We start from the raw sequence: 11,576 nt of genomic DNA on the forward strand, positions 1-11,576 counted from the left end.
TGCATGATGAAGCATTCATAATTTTAATCAGAAAGGGGGGCCCTTGACCCCCTGCTTTCAGTCTCTTTTTAGTCACATTTCATGCACATCATTTATTTATTTATTGCTTAGGTTTTTTTCCATTGCACTATCACAAGCTCACCATTGTTTTTTCATCTAGACCTAAAAAATAAAATGAAGTTATGTTTTATACTAAAATTTAAAATATGCATAAAATCAGGCAAGTGCAAAAGAATACTTTTGGGTTTTGCAGCAATATCTGTATTGTCAGGATATTGGCGTTGGAGAGGATATAAAATACCTTGAATCTGCACCTTAAGAAACTGTTGCAAACGTCAATAACAACAACTCAGGGGATAAAAATGCTTTCTTTCTTAACTTTAGTTGTTTTGGTTTGGTTTCATGTTTAAATATGAATTTACAAATTGGACGGGATTTTTCTTTCTTTCTTTCTTTTTACAATATCTTACATTACTTTAACTATCATTTATACTGCAAGTACTTGCTTTAAATTTGTCCGGAAAAAGTATTGCTGTTGCCATGGCGACACTTCCGTCAACTGAGTCCCGTTGCTAGGAGGTATTCGTTCATTCAGAGGACAGGGTTCACACAGACTTTTCAGTAACTTATGTGTCTCCAACTTGGCCCATTTTAGAAAGGTTCAGCAGTTGTACTAATGCTACAATGACCGAACAACCCGCCACTGTTGAGAATAAAGTTGGAAAGTGTGTGTTACACAACTGGGCAGAAGAGGTGAGTGAAATGAGTGTGAACTAGTTAGCCTCGCTAATGTTAGCTAACAGCACAACGTAGTTAGGTTAACTCCAGACTACCTGTCAAACTGCAAACAATAAAAACGTGACATGAATGTATAACTTTGAAGTTTGGAGCAAACGACCCAATAGCCAAATGAATTATTTTTTATAGCAGAAATTAGAACAGTGTTGCTAATTAATCTCATTAGTTACACCTGTGTTAGACACGTCAAACTGCTCTGTGGAAGGTGTTTTTCACTGCAGTCATTCTGGTATGAAATAGCAGGGTAAACACAGGGGTACCAATGATACTAAGTTAAGTTTTGTTCCAGTCACGTCATGATGCTATTGTGCATGTTGGCTTACTGGAAAGGCTCTGCTACACTGAATGGAAGGAGACCTGAATTAGTATCATTGGTAACACTTGTGTCTACCCTGCTGTTTCATATTAATATGGCTGTTATGAAAAGATGTCTGTTGCCACAGCCAACCTTAACTAGTCAGATGTATTTCTGTGGCTGTTACCAAAAATAGTGACCCAGTACTTTTTAGTACTGGTAGTAGGATCACATACTTCTCATACCATAACCTGTGTGTGTGTGTGTGTGTGTGTGTGTGTGTGTGTGTGTGTGTGTGTGTGTGTGTGTGTCCTCACAATCTTTCATACAGTGATTGTGGGCCCACTTTAATTCATTTTTTGCCAATTTGTTTGTCATAATAGCTGAGCTCTTTGGGCTTGCTACATTACAAGCACAAAGTTCACCCAAAAATGAAAATTCAGTCATTATCTACTCACCCTCATGCCAACTGAAAGTCGGGTTTAGTTCTTTAGTTCACAAAACACTGACGTTTCACGGGAAAAAAAGTGATACAGAATCTCCCAAACCATTGAAGTTGGGGCTTCAGGAGACTTGGATTATGCCAGATGAGTATCATGGAAGCATTTTGTGTCTTTCTTGGGGGACAGTTGTTTTTTAACCCTAAAAAACTAAACCTGACAATCAATTGGCATAAGGATGAGTAGATAATGACTGAATTTTCATTTTTAGGTGAACTATCCTTTTAAAAACTTAATTATAAGAATACTGTCTGTCACACTATTAAAGCTTATAAAAGGTATTCAACCTTATGCCTCAGTAGGTGCTAATACACACAATACCAAGACCACAGATATTCTGAATAGGGCTTAAAGAGTCCATCACAGGTTCCCAAAGCCCATGGTGTCCTCTTCAAAAGTTTGCAAGCATTTAAGACAAAGAAAAACAGAAAATCTGTTGTAAAACAGTTATAACCAGCTAATGGTTATTTTTCTTCATCAAAATTGGTGCTACGGAGTTGTTTATCTTTATCTTTAATTGAAGCTGACAGTCAAACATTGTGGGCTTTAGAAGGGTAGCATTTATTGCTTTGCTTTACATTGTAATGTGTTTGCTTTTTTCATCTAAGCCCTGTATGTACATTTACACAGAGGGCTGTTGCAGCTATTGACACAGAGGAGACAAGGACACAAATCCAGAGACATGGACACAGAGGGATTCTGACACTGGATGAGCAGTCTAAAATGGAGACTGTCACCACATTTAAAGCAGCTTACGTCCCTCCAAAGGGTCCAGGGGTGAGGATACAAGGTATGTCTTTATTTTACTGAGGCCACAGAAAGAAACTATTTTGTCTCATGCCATTATAATCCATGTAAAAACTAGACATGTATTTCAAAAGAGTTGAAAAGATTTTATTCAGATAGGAGTGTCATATAGACACTAAAGGCTACTTTGACCTTTTCTTTTTCATTTCATTTCTGTTTTATATTTTACTGTTCAATAAATACTTTTCAGATGATTTGCTATGCATGCTCAGTTCATCTCTTCTTTTATATTTCCATGGTCCAGGCATCAGAGGCGAGCTTTTGGAAAAACATATCACCCAGATGATAAGGTAACTCAACTATGAAACAAGTCTTCTGATGTTAAATAAAATATTGCTGGAAGTGGTTTGTTTATGGAAACGGAGAACGCTGCCTGACTGTGTCTCGAGGAAAGAAAACAGAAAAGAAACACGTCGGGGTGAAAGTGATGTAATATTTACACGTCTGGGTTTGTTTTACTGTTCAATGGCAGCTGTAATACCCTTTAAATCAGATTTTATGATGTTATTTTACATGCAGGCCAGTCATCCTAATGGGCTTTATAGAGTCTATCCCCACAGATGTGGTTATTAACATCCCGCACGAGTTAACTGCTCATAAAGAATACAAAGCTTCATGTCTTCGATGAAAATGGCGTGTCCAACAGTAGACAGTGTCTCATCACTCAGTCCTGAGCCATACGCTAAATTTCCTGGACTTTATAAGAACACTCCAACGCTGCTTGATTCATACCAGGTTCCAGTCCAGCAAAGAGCACAGAGCGCTTTTCTGATGACGGTTCAAGAATTTTCTGATGGCTGATCAGTTGTAATGTTTCACACAATACAATTTTGAATGAATGAATTAACAGAGTTAGCCAGATAAGAGGTTTGAAGAATGGAAGTGTCCTCTTTTTTTATGGCTTAAAGGGACAGTTCACCCTAAAATCAAAAATACATATTTTCCTCTTACCTGTAGTGCCATTTATCCATCTACAGTTGTAGATAGATTTGAGACTGTGGAGGTCTGTGGGTTACCTTGAGTAAGAGAAAAAAATACGTATTCTTGATTTTTGGGTTGAACTGTCCCTTAAGTATTACATCACTCTCTATTTACTCAATTTGGAAAATTAACAGCGTATATTATGACCACTGAGCCACTGAGTGACATTAAATGATATGTGCAGGCATAATGAATGTCTTACATCATCACTCTTAAAGGCCCTTCATACTGTTGTTTCACCCACACAGTTGTTTGCTCTGATTAGACCTCTTCTCAGGACTGTGTGGGCATGAACAGACTGTGCTTGACTGGTGTCTTCCTCACTGCTGTGGTGCTCTTCTTACACCTGTTAGTGTCAGACAACTTTAACCTTACAACATTTCTGTGGATACATGCCTGATAACTGCATCCTTGTTGTCATCACTTGTGTCTTATTGTCCCATATGGAAAAGATAGTCTGCAGATACATTTTACTAAATGTTAATATCTTTTTCCTGAAACTTGCTGGTAGTATATATGACAGTCAAACCATATACAAGATCCTTAGCATATTTGTGTCATATGAAACATAATTTGGGAACTTGTAAGTCCTATATATGACAGTAATATACAATATCCTTAGTGGATATGTGCACTATCAAACTTAAATGAATTTGGCAACCACTAGTGAAACCACAACCTTGCAAGTATTGTATAAACACCTTACAAGACATATGTATGATGAGACAAACACATAAAAAACATGAAACATATGTATAATGATATATATTTATATGTATAAAAAGCATAGGTCTTTATAACTGAGACATGTTTTATTATTAGCTCAATTAAAAACTACAACTATGTAGTTCAACCAGTTTGGTTGATATGTATGTCATTCTTATAATTATGTTGTATGCAAAAAATGCTAAAGTGGCAACTTTCATGTGGAAATCACACCATGAGACATATGTCTTGTAAGACATACAGTACAACTAAACATTTACCATTGGAGACAATGGTCACGTTTTTTTCTGTTTATTTTCCATATGGGCTGCATTTAGACAATGTTGGAAGAATGAGAACTGGAAAACCTCCCTTGATTCTGACTTGGGAGTTTTCCAAGATGGTTACACACAGTAGTAGTTGTATAGTCATACCATATAGTGTATAGTTTTTATTGCAAGTGAAATGAGACACAAATAAACGTTTTCTCCTTTTCATTCAGCTGATTGAATAAATGAATCTTAATACTGGATCCACTTATTGTGACTAGATGAGGATTCTGACTGTACTTAAGCTCAGTTTTGAGGTACTTGTACTTAATTTGAGTATTTCCATTTACTATTCAGAGGCAAATACAAGTGTGTGTTTTCATCTATTTTACATATAATTACTGATGTCTTTTTCAGATGACTAGCCAATTTAAATGAAAGCAGACATCCGCTGTAGTGTGAACGGGCATTGTCTTCCCTCCTACCATTTTCCATAATTGTAAATAAACACAACCAGCCATTGAGAATGACAAGTGCAGCTAAATTAAAGTGAATATTGCATCCACAGATCTACTTCTTGTAACCAGATGGTGAGGCAGACAATATGAAAAAGCAATATTGAGAGAAATAATACACCTGATTTGGTTCTGTCATTTGTCTGCACATGCTGGTTTAAAATGCAGTGTTGTGGTGATGTGGCTTCAAAGCAGCGTGATTAGCCGCAGCACATTTCCAATAAAGGGCAGTGACAGACAGATAAAAGACTTTCTGTGGGATGGTTTGGTGTGTCTTTGCTAAAGCCTCAGCCCTCCTCGCTCATCAATCCTCAAAGCAGAAATAAGAGCAGTGGAACATCTTTAATGATGGTGGATGATTTCCAGATCACGCCGGGAGCGAGGAATGATCAAATAAGTGAATTAGCATGTAACCTATTAGTACATAAACTATGGTGACTTCATGCAAGTCTACTCATCCAAAAAAGGTGAAAACACCTGTGTGGGTGTTCAGGACCTCTGAGGAGATCGTGTAGTAATTAAACATTTATCTAAGACAAACTTAAATATGCTTGACCACAAAGAGGAAGCCAGATCAGTGCGGCTGCTTGGTGCCCAAGTACCCAAGAAAAAATAAAAGTAACTAACTCATAACCATTTAAAAACTCCTTGTAGTAGCTTTAAGTCAAAGGTCAGTTCAATTTTGAATGCTTGACTTTTTCTTGTAAGAACGTGTTCCTTCACTGTGGTTTTGCTTCTTTGACTTAAGTAAAAGATGCAAATCTTCTTCCAACGCTGTCGAATACTGAGGCTGATATCTTCTTGTTTTCACAGCGAGACAGTTAAAGCTGAACGCAAACCACCAACTCTCAAAACTGACTTCTGCTCCACAACTCAGAAGGATTTCTGTGTCGAGGGATTTGTGCCTCTAACGCCTGAGACAACACAAGTAAGTATATATGTATGTAGTGTGATATCCACTTCATATTTGTATGCAAGTACATTAACAGTGGTGAGATCAGATATCCTCCTTGAGTCTAAAACAATTTATTGTGATAAGTGCCATAAACATAACGTCACATCAATATTGAGATTGATATTAACATTATGCCCAATATGTTGCATCACTTAGATTTTTGGGTGATTCATTTGTTTGTATATTTGCATAGGCATGTGTTTTCATCTATTTTACATATAATTGTCTTTTGTCTGTTTCATATTACTGGCCAATTTAAATGAAAGTAGACACCCACCATAGTGTGAACAGGCATTTTCCTCCTTCCTGCCATTCACCATAATTGTAAATAAACACCATTAGCCACTGAGAGTAAGTGCTTATTGAATGCATATTATAATATTGCCATTAGATTACAGACTCAGTTGTAGGATAAACTGCTGAAATGATTAGTTAATTAATGCAAAGATAATTCTGATGGCAGACATTTTGACTTGAACAGTGGGAAAAGCACATGAGGAAGTAATACCATTAACAATGGCAGCATTACATTTAGGTGTGACATGAACAATACCAGCATCACCAAGCAGGTTCAACATAGTCTGGGTCTTTATGAGTTATCTGGTTTCACTAAGTTTAACACTGGTTATCATCTGGCTTAGTTAACTCTGGGTTTTCTCTGTGCAGCTGATAAAACCAATGTTATCCTGAGCTGCTGCAGAGACAGAATAAGAGAAAAGCTGTCCTTGCTGTCAGGATCCTGTTAGAAACTCAAAGAAAGAAACTGAGCACAATTAAAGCTGGCGTAGACAGTTTATTTTTGGCATCATTGTGCACAAGTCCCATAATAACCTTTAAACATAATAAAATTAGACTTCTGCCCCTACTCTTACCTCTGTTTTCAGGCTTTAGAAAATGACTGGAGACTTTGGTCAATCACAGGCCATTAAGACAGGTGATTGTTGAGTCTCAATCCCACAAAGTAAGTATTTGACAACGTAGTATTTGACACTCAACAATCAACCATCTTTGAGTCACCAATCATCACCAATCAGGTGTTGGTAATTTGATGATCTGGGGCTGAGGCTCAACAATCGACTATCTTTCTCCATAATCTCTTACTGTGCCTTTAATCAGCAGCTGTCAGCATGTGATGCTGTCAGCATCAGTTTGTGTGGCAAACTAATCAAGATTAGTCTGTTAGTATAAACTACAACTTGTCTGATTGTTAGAAATCCTGTTTTGTACCCAGAGTGGACACTTGATCAAGATCCTGTTGAAATGAATGAAAAAAAAAAAAAAACAAAGTTTGCTAGTTGACCCAGTTATGTGATAGGGAAGATGTGTTACACCAATGGCAAAGCAGTTTTCTGCCTTGTCTTATTTGCATAAATTTCAATGTTTCTGTTTTTGCAATTCATATATATTTTCATCCCAAACAGCCAATGTACCAATTACAAATAAAGCTGTATTTTGTCATATGTAACTGTAGTTATTTGTTTGTGTGCCTGTGTGGCAGCTCAGCCTCTGACTGGTTTCAAAACCTACAGTTTCTTCAGTGATTTTCCTCCATCTCCTCTGGTATTTTTACTCTTATTTCTTCCTCAAACATAAACAAACAGAAGGCCAACAGACAATACAAACAAACACAAAGAAGCCTCTGGGAGGACTACAGTAAAAAGGCAAACAATGCAGATCACAAGTACATTATTCCTATTATTAGAGTCTATGTGTCTCAGTTCCTCTGAGATATGAAACACACAGTATGTCCTTGAAGAAGGAATGCCACACATAAAATAACAGTTTCTCATTTTCTGTTGTATCAACTTTAGATGAGACACAGATAAGAATTATGATTCTGGACCATTTTCAAAAGATCAGCTTACACTAGAGCTGAACAATTTTGGAAAAAAAAGAATCTAATTGTGATCTTTTTGCCTGATATTGCAGTTGCAAATGATCTGTGATACTGGAGGGAATTATCATTTTTATTGATCTCGTTATTTTCATTTCCATTGAGAAACATTAAAAGAATTATGGTGTGACTTTTGTGGGGATCTGTACCAAACAAAGATTTTTTCTTAAATCTGTACAACATGTGTAGTCCAGGACACATCTGCAGCACGACACATATTTTACCTTAATAAACAAACAATGCACCACCTGTGATTTAATAATTGCAGAAAGCCATATTGCAATTTTCATAAAATTTTGATTAAGTGCTCAGCCTGAGCTTGCACCCATTTAAGGAGACAAAGAGTTACAAGGACAAATGTAGCTGGTTCATAGAAATCTAATCAATGACAATTTTGGTAATCCATAAATACTTTAAAGTCATTTATCAAGTAAAAATATCAAACATCCCTGGTTGCAGCTTCTGAAATTTGAAATGAATCTTTTTTTCTTTGTGTAAATGAAGTAATTTTGGTCTTGTTTACTGAACTAAAAGCCCTTTGAAGACCACACTTTGAGATCTGGGAAAAATGTTCTTCAATCTATGCACAAACAGCTAATCAGTAAAAAAAAAAAATAATTTTATGTTAATTGAATGCTTTTAGCAGAAAAAAGATGAAACCCATCATCCCATTTACTTGACTCCCTGCTCTTGTTGTGTCACTTCCAGGTTCATGATTATAAAACTGACCAGGCGATCACATTTTGGAGTGAAAATTGCCAGAGGATACAGGTATGTCAGATAAGTTTTTGGACATATGATGTAATGTTTTGTCGTTTGTTTGACTACAATACTAAAAACATAAAAATATGTGTTTAAATATTTTCAGTTCCTTTTAAACACAAAATATATAAATTCTGCCGCTAGGGATCTCTCTAATAAAAACAATAACAAATGATGTGGTTTCATGACATCATGACGTAGCATGGGATCATGGGAGTTGTTGCCTTCATTGTCAAATAATAATTATAGCAGATGAGAATCTGTCTGACCTGACTCAGGCAAGAATCATGTTCATGGACGAGGTAATATTAAGTGTATTTAAGTTTAAGTTTAATTCAAGTTAGGTTTTGTCACATTTATAGACTTCCTTCCTCACTCTGGTGTATCCAGTGTTTTTCTGGAAACTAGTAGGAAATGTGCCATTTTTTTGGATGATGTAAGTACACAACTCAGCAAAATATATGACATAGCATTTTTATACTTACTTACTTTATACTTTATACTATATTATAGCGTTAAGTGATTTATTCATGGGCTGAAAGGAATATGTGATCTACCCAACTAGGAATTGTACATCCCCAGAACGTTCCAAGAATATCCCTGATGGTGTAAAGTATGTCAGCTTGTAACATTCCCAGAATATTCCTGGACAGTCGTGATGCAGAAGTCTTCAAAAGAGATGGTATTGGCAGTCGTTCAGGGAACACTGAGGACATTGTAGGAACATTTAGGAGACCTTTATTATAGGACCTTCCCTCTTGGTTTCTACAGTGTGCTCCCATAACGTTAGTTATAGAACCATTAGTGACATTACAGGGATGTTTAGGGGACCAAACTATAATGTTCTTTTTTGGTCCTATTTAGATCTGACCATATGGGGACCATATGGGAACGTTCTGTTTGCGTCCTAAATGTCCTCTTTGTAATTTTGCTGTGTGACCATAAAATAATGAAAATGGAACATCCACCTAAAATCAAATAGTGAACTGCAGTACTTTCATAACCAAAAAGAACGTCCCAAATGTTCTGTAAACTCATCACCTTTTAGAGAATTTTTAGGGAACGTTACACAAGGTCGCAGGAAATGTCCCCTCCTCCATGGGTTTATCAGAGTACACTTCTAACTGTAGTCTGTCTGTACTTAGTGTCTTCTTTAAAAATAACATACTCCACTAATGGCCCCTCATAATGTCAGAGGAGAATGCAGCAACAACAGCAGCAGCAGCTCTAAGAGCTGCACATATCCACCTGGGTCAGGAGGAGGAGGACTCTGCATTCAGAGCTCTTCCTCCTTTTTATTTCCACTCTCTTCTGTACAAAGTGTCCTTCTTCATTATGTCCTCATGTCTCCTAAGCAAACAACATGTACAGGAAGATTGAGGAACTGATTGATGATGGTTTAACATTATTTTTGTCTTGTTTTCTGTCACAGGGTGTGACCACCGTACAGACCCTGAAGGCACCTTTCAGGAAGTCGGCCCTGTTTAGCACACCGATCAGTGAGCGGCTAGATGAAATCGATCTCCCACCTGATAACTGAGACAGTATGTCAGATGATCCCATTACATCACTTCATTACCAGTTAATATTAAAGAGCTAATCCACTTTAATGGTTATTGTTATTCTCAACAACAGTGACCCCTCTGGTGATTAGCTGTCATTACCAAAGCTGAGAACAAGCACAGGGCAGCATTGAGGCTTTAAATAGCTACACTACGTTTGTGTATGAAGATATTTCTTCTAAAGCTGATGTCATGCTGACAAAACACAGAGAGATGTACACTGACATTTGGACTTTAAACCTGTCAAACAAACCATTTCTGAGCTTAATAAAACACACTACCAGGTTTCTGTTGTGTGGATTTTCTGGGGAACATTTGCCCCCGTGTTTGGCTTCCTAAAAATAATTATTTACTGTATCTGTCAGTACTGTGTGTAACTCTGGTTGGTACTGACCAAAAGCATTAACGGTGACACAGTGTGGACTGCAACCAGTAAACAGTGAGTAAAGGAATGAAGAAATGTCGCTGCATTGCCCCTCATTCTTTTTAACCTTGCTCCTCTTTTGGTCTTCCTCTGACTTCCTCTGAGTTTAGATTTCTGTGTGTCATGTGTCCTTTGTTTGTTGAGTCAAACTGCAAATATTAACCACATCATTTCCAGCAAATACACATTTAAGAGTAACATTATAACCACTTGTAAATGCTTTCAAGAAGTTGAGTGGCAGAAGTGGGATTTATTAGCATGGAGCCTAATTAGAAATGTAGTTTTTATTGTCACTGTTAGTGTATCGACATCTGTGGCTGGTTGCACCAGCTGTTCCTAAGCTCAGATGCAATTTAGCTAGAAATGTGTGCCAAATGGAGATTTCTGCATCACCAGATTAAAACAGGTTGCAACACACAAAGTAGGTCTTTACTTGGTACTACATATTTACACATACAAACTTCCAATTGTTGTGCAGCTGACTGAACCATCTGATGAAACTAGCGTGCTACAAAAACAGATTACATGACTGGAATGAGTGGAAGAGAGAATATGGAGGACATATTTGACATACAGATGGACATGCTGTTTGAATAATGGTTTTAATGGGAGTTACAGTTACAGTGTTGCCTGTCAAACTATGATGAGTGACAGCAATGGTAACCTAAAAAAAAAAAAGTAATGTTATTACATATAACAATTTCACCTAGAATACAGGGATGCTCAATCATGGCAAAAATGAAAATCACAATTATTTTGGTCAATACTGAGATCAGAATTATTTAACAATTAACTCTTGACTTTGGAAATATCATGCATTTATTGACAGTGGATTTCCTTTAACTTTAAATATATATGTATAATACATTTCTTATAAAATAATAAGAATAATAACATACAGTATGATAATAATATAATAATATTTATGCTAAATAAAATTACTTATTTATGTTGTGTATTATAATGCTGTTTTTATTTGGTATATAAAATATGAGAAAGGATTGCTGAAATGCGACTCTCTCGTTCTGCACCAGTACCACATCAGCACAGATAGATGCACCTCAAAACTGAAGTGGCAGCTGGCTTGAGTGTTTTTTGCACTTGACAGC

At 36.7% G+C, this 11,576-nt stretch overlaps 1 protein-coding gene across 1 annotated transcript; it reads left to right on the plus strand.

The window, feature by feature from the left end:
* Nucleotides 1–567: 567 nt before the first annotated feature.
* On the plus strand, nt 568–10,330 carry spag8 (sperm associated antigen 8). The gene is made up of 6 exons (XM_084746211.1): nt 568–753; nt 2,224–2,383; nt 2,645–2,690; nt 5,684–5,798; nt 8,428–8,490; nt 9,914–10,330. Exons 1-6 carry the CDS (start codon nt 685–687, stop codon nt 10,019–10,021), a joined length of 561 nt encoding a protein of 186 aa, XP_084602337.1. The 5' UTR covers nt 568–684; the 3' UTR covers nt 10,022–10,330.
* The last annotated feature ends 1,246 nt before the right edge of the window (nt 10,331–11,576 follow it).

This window comes from Lutjanus erythropterus, chromosome 20 (genome assembly GCF_056507025.1).
Source record: "Lutjanus erythropterus isolate fLutEry1 chromosome 20, fLutEry1.hap2, whole genome shotgun sequence".
Taxonomy (NCBI): Eukaryota; Metazoa; Chordata; class Actinopteri; order Lutjaniformes; family Lutjanidae; genus Lutjanus; species Lutjanus erythropterus.

Coding starts and splice junctions, on each gene's coding strand:
- spag8 (XM_084746211.1), top strand. CDS start 685: ATGACCGAACAACCCGCCACTGTTGAGAATAAAGTTGGAAAGTGTGTG. Junction 2,384..2,644: donor TCCAGGGGTGAGGATACAAG/GTATGTCTTTAT, acceptor TCCATGGTCCAG/GCATCAGAGGCGAGCTTTTG. Junction 8,491..9,913: donor AAAATTGCCAGAGGATACAG/GTATGTCAGATA, acceptor TTTCTGTCACAG/GGTGTGACCACCGTACAGAC.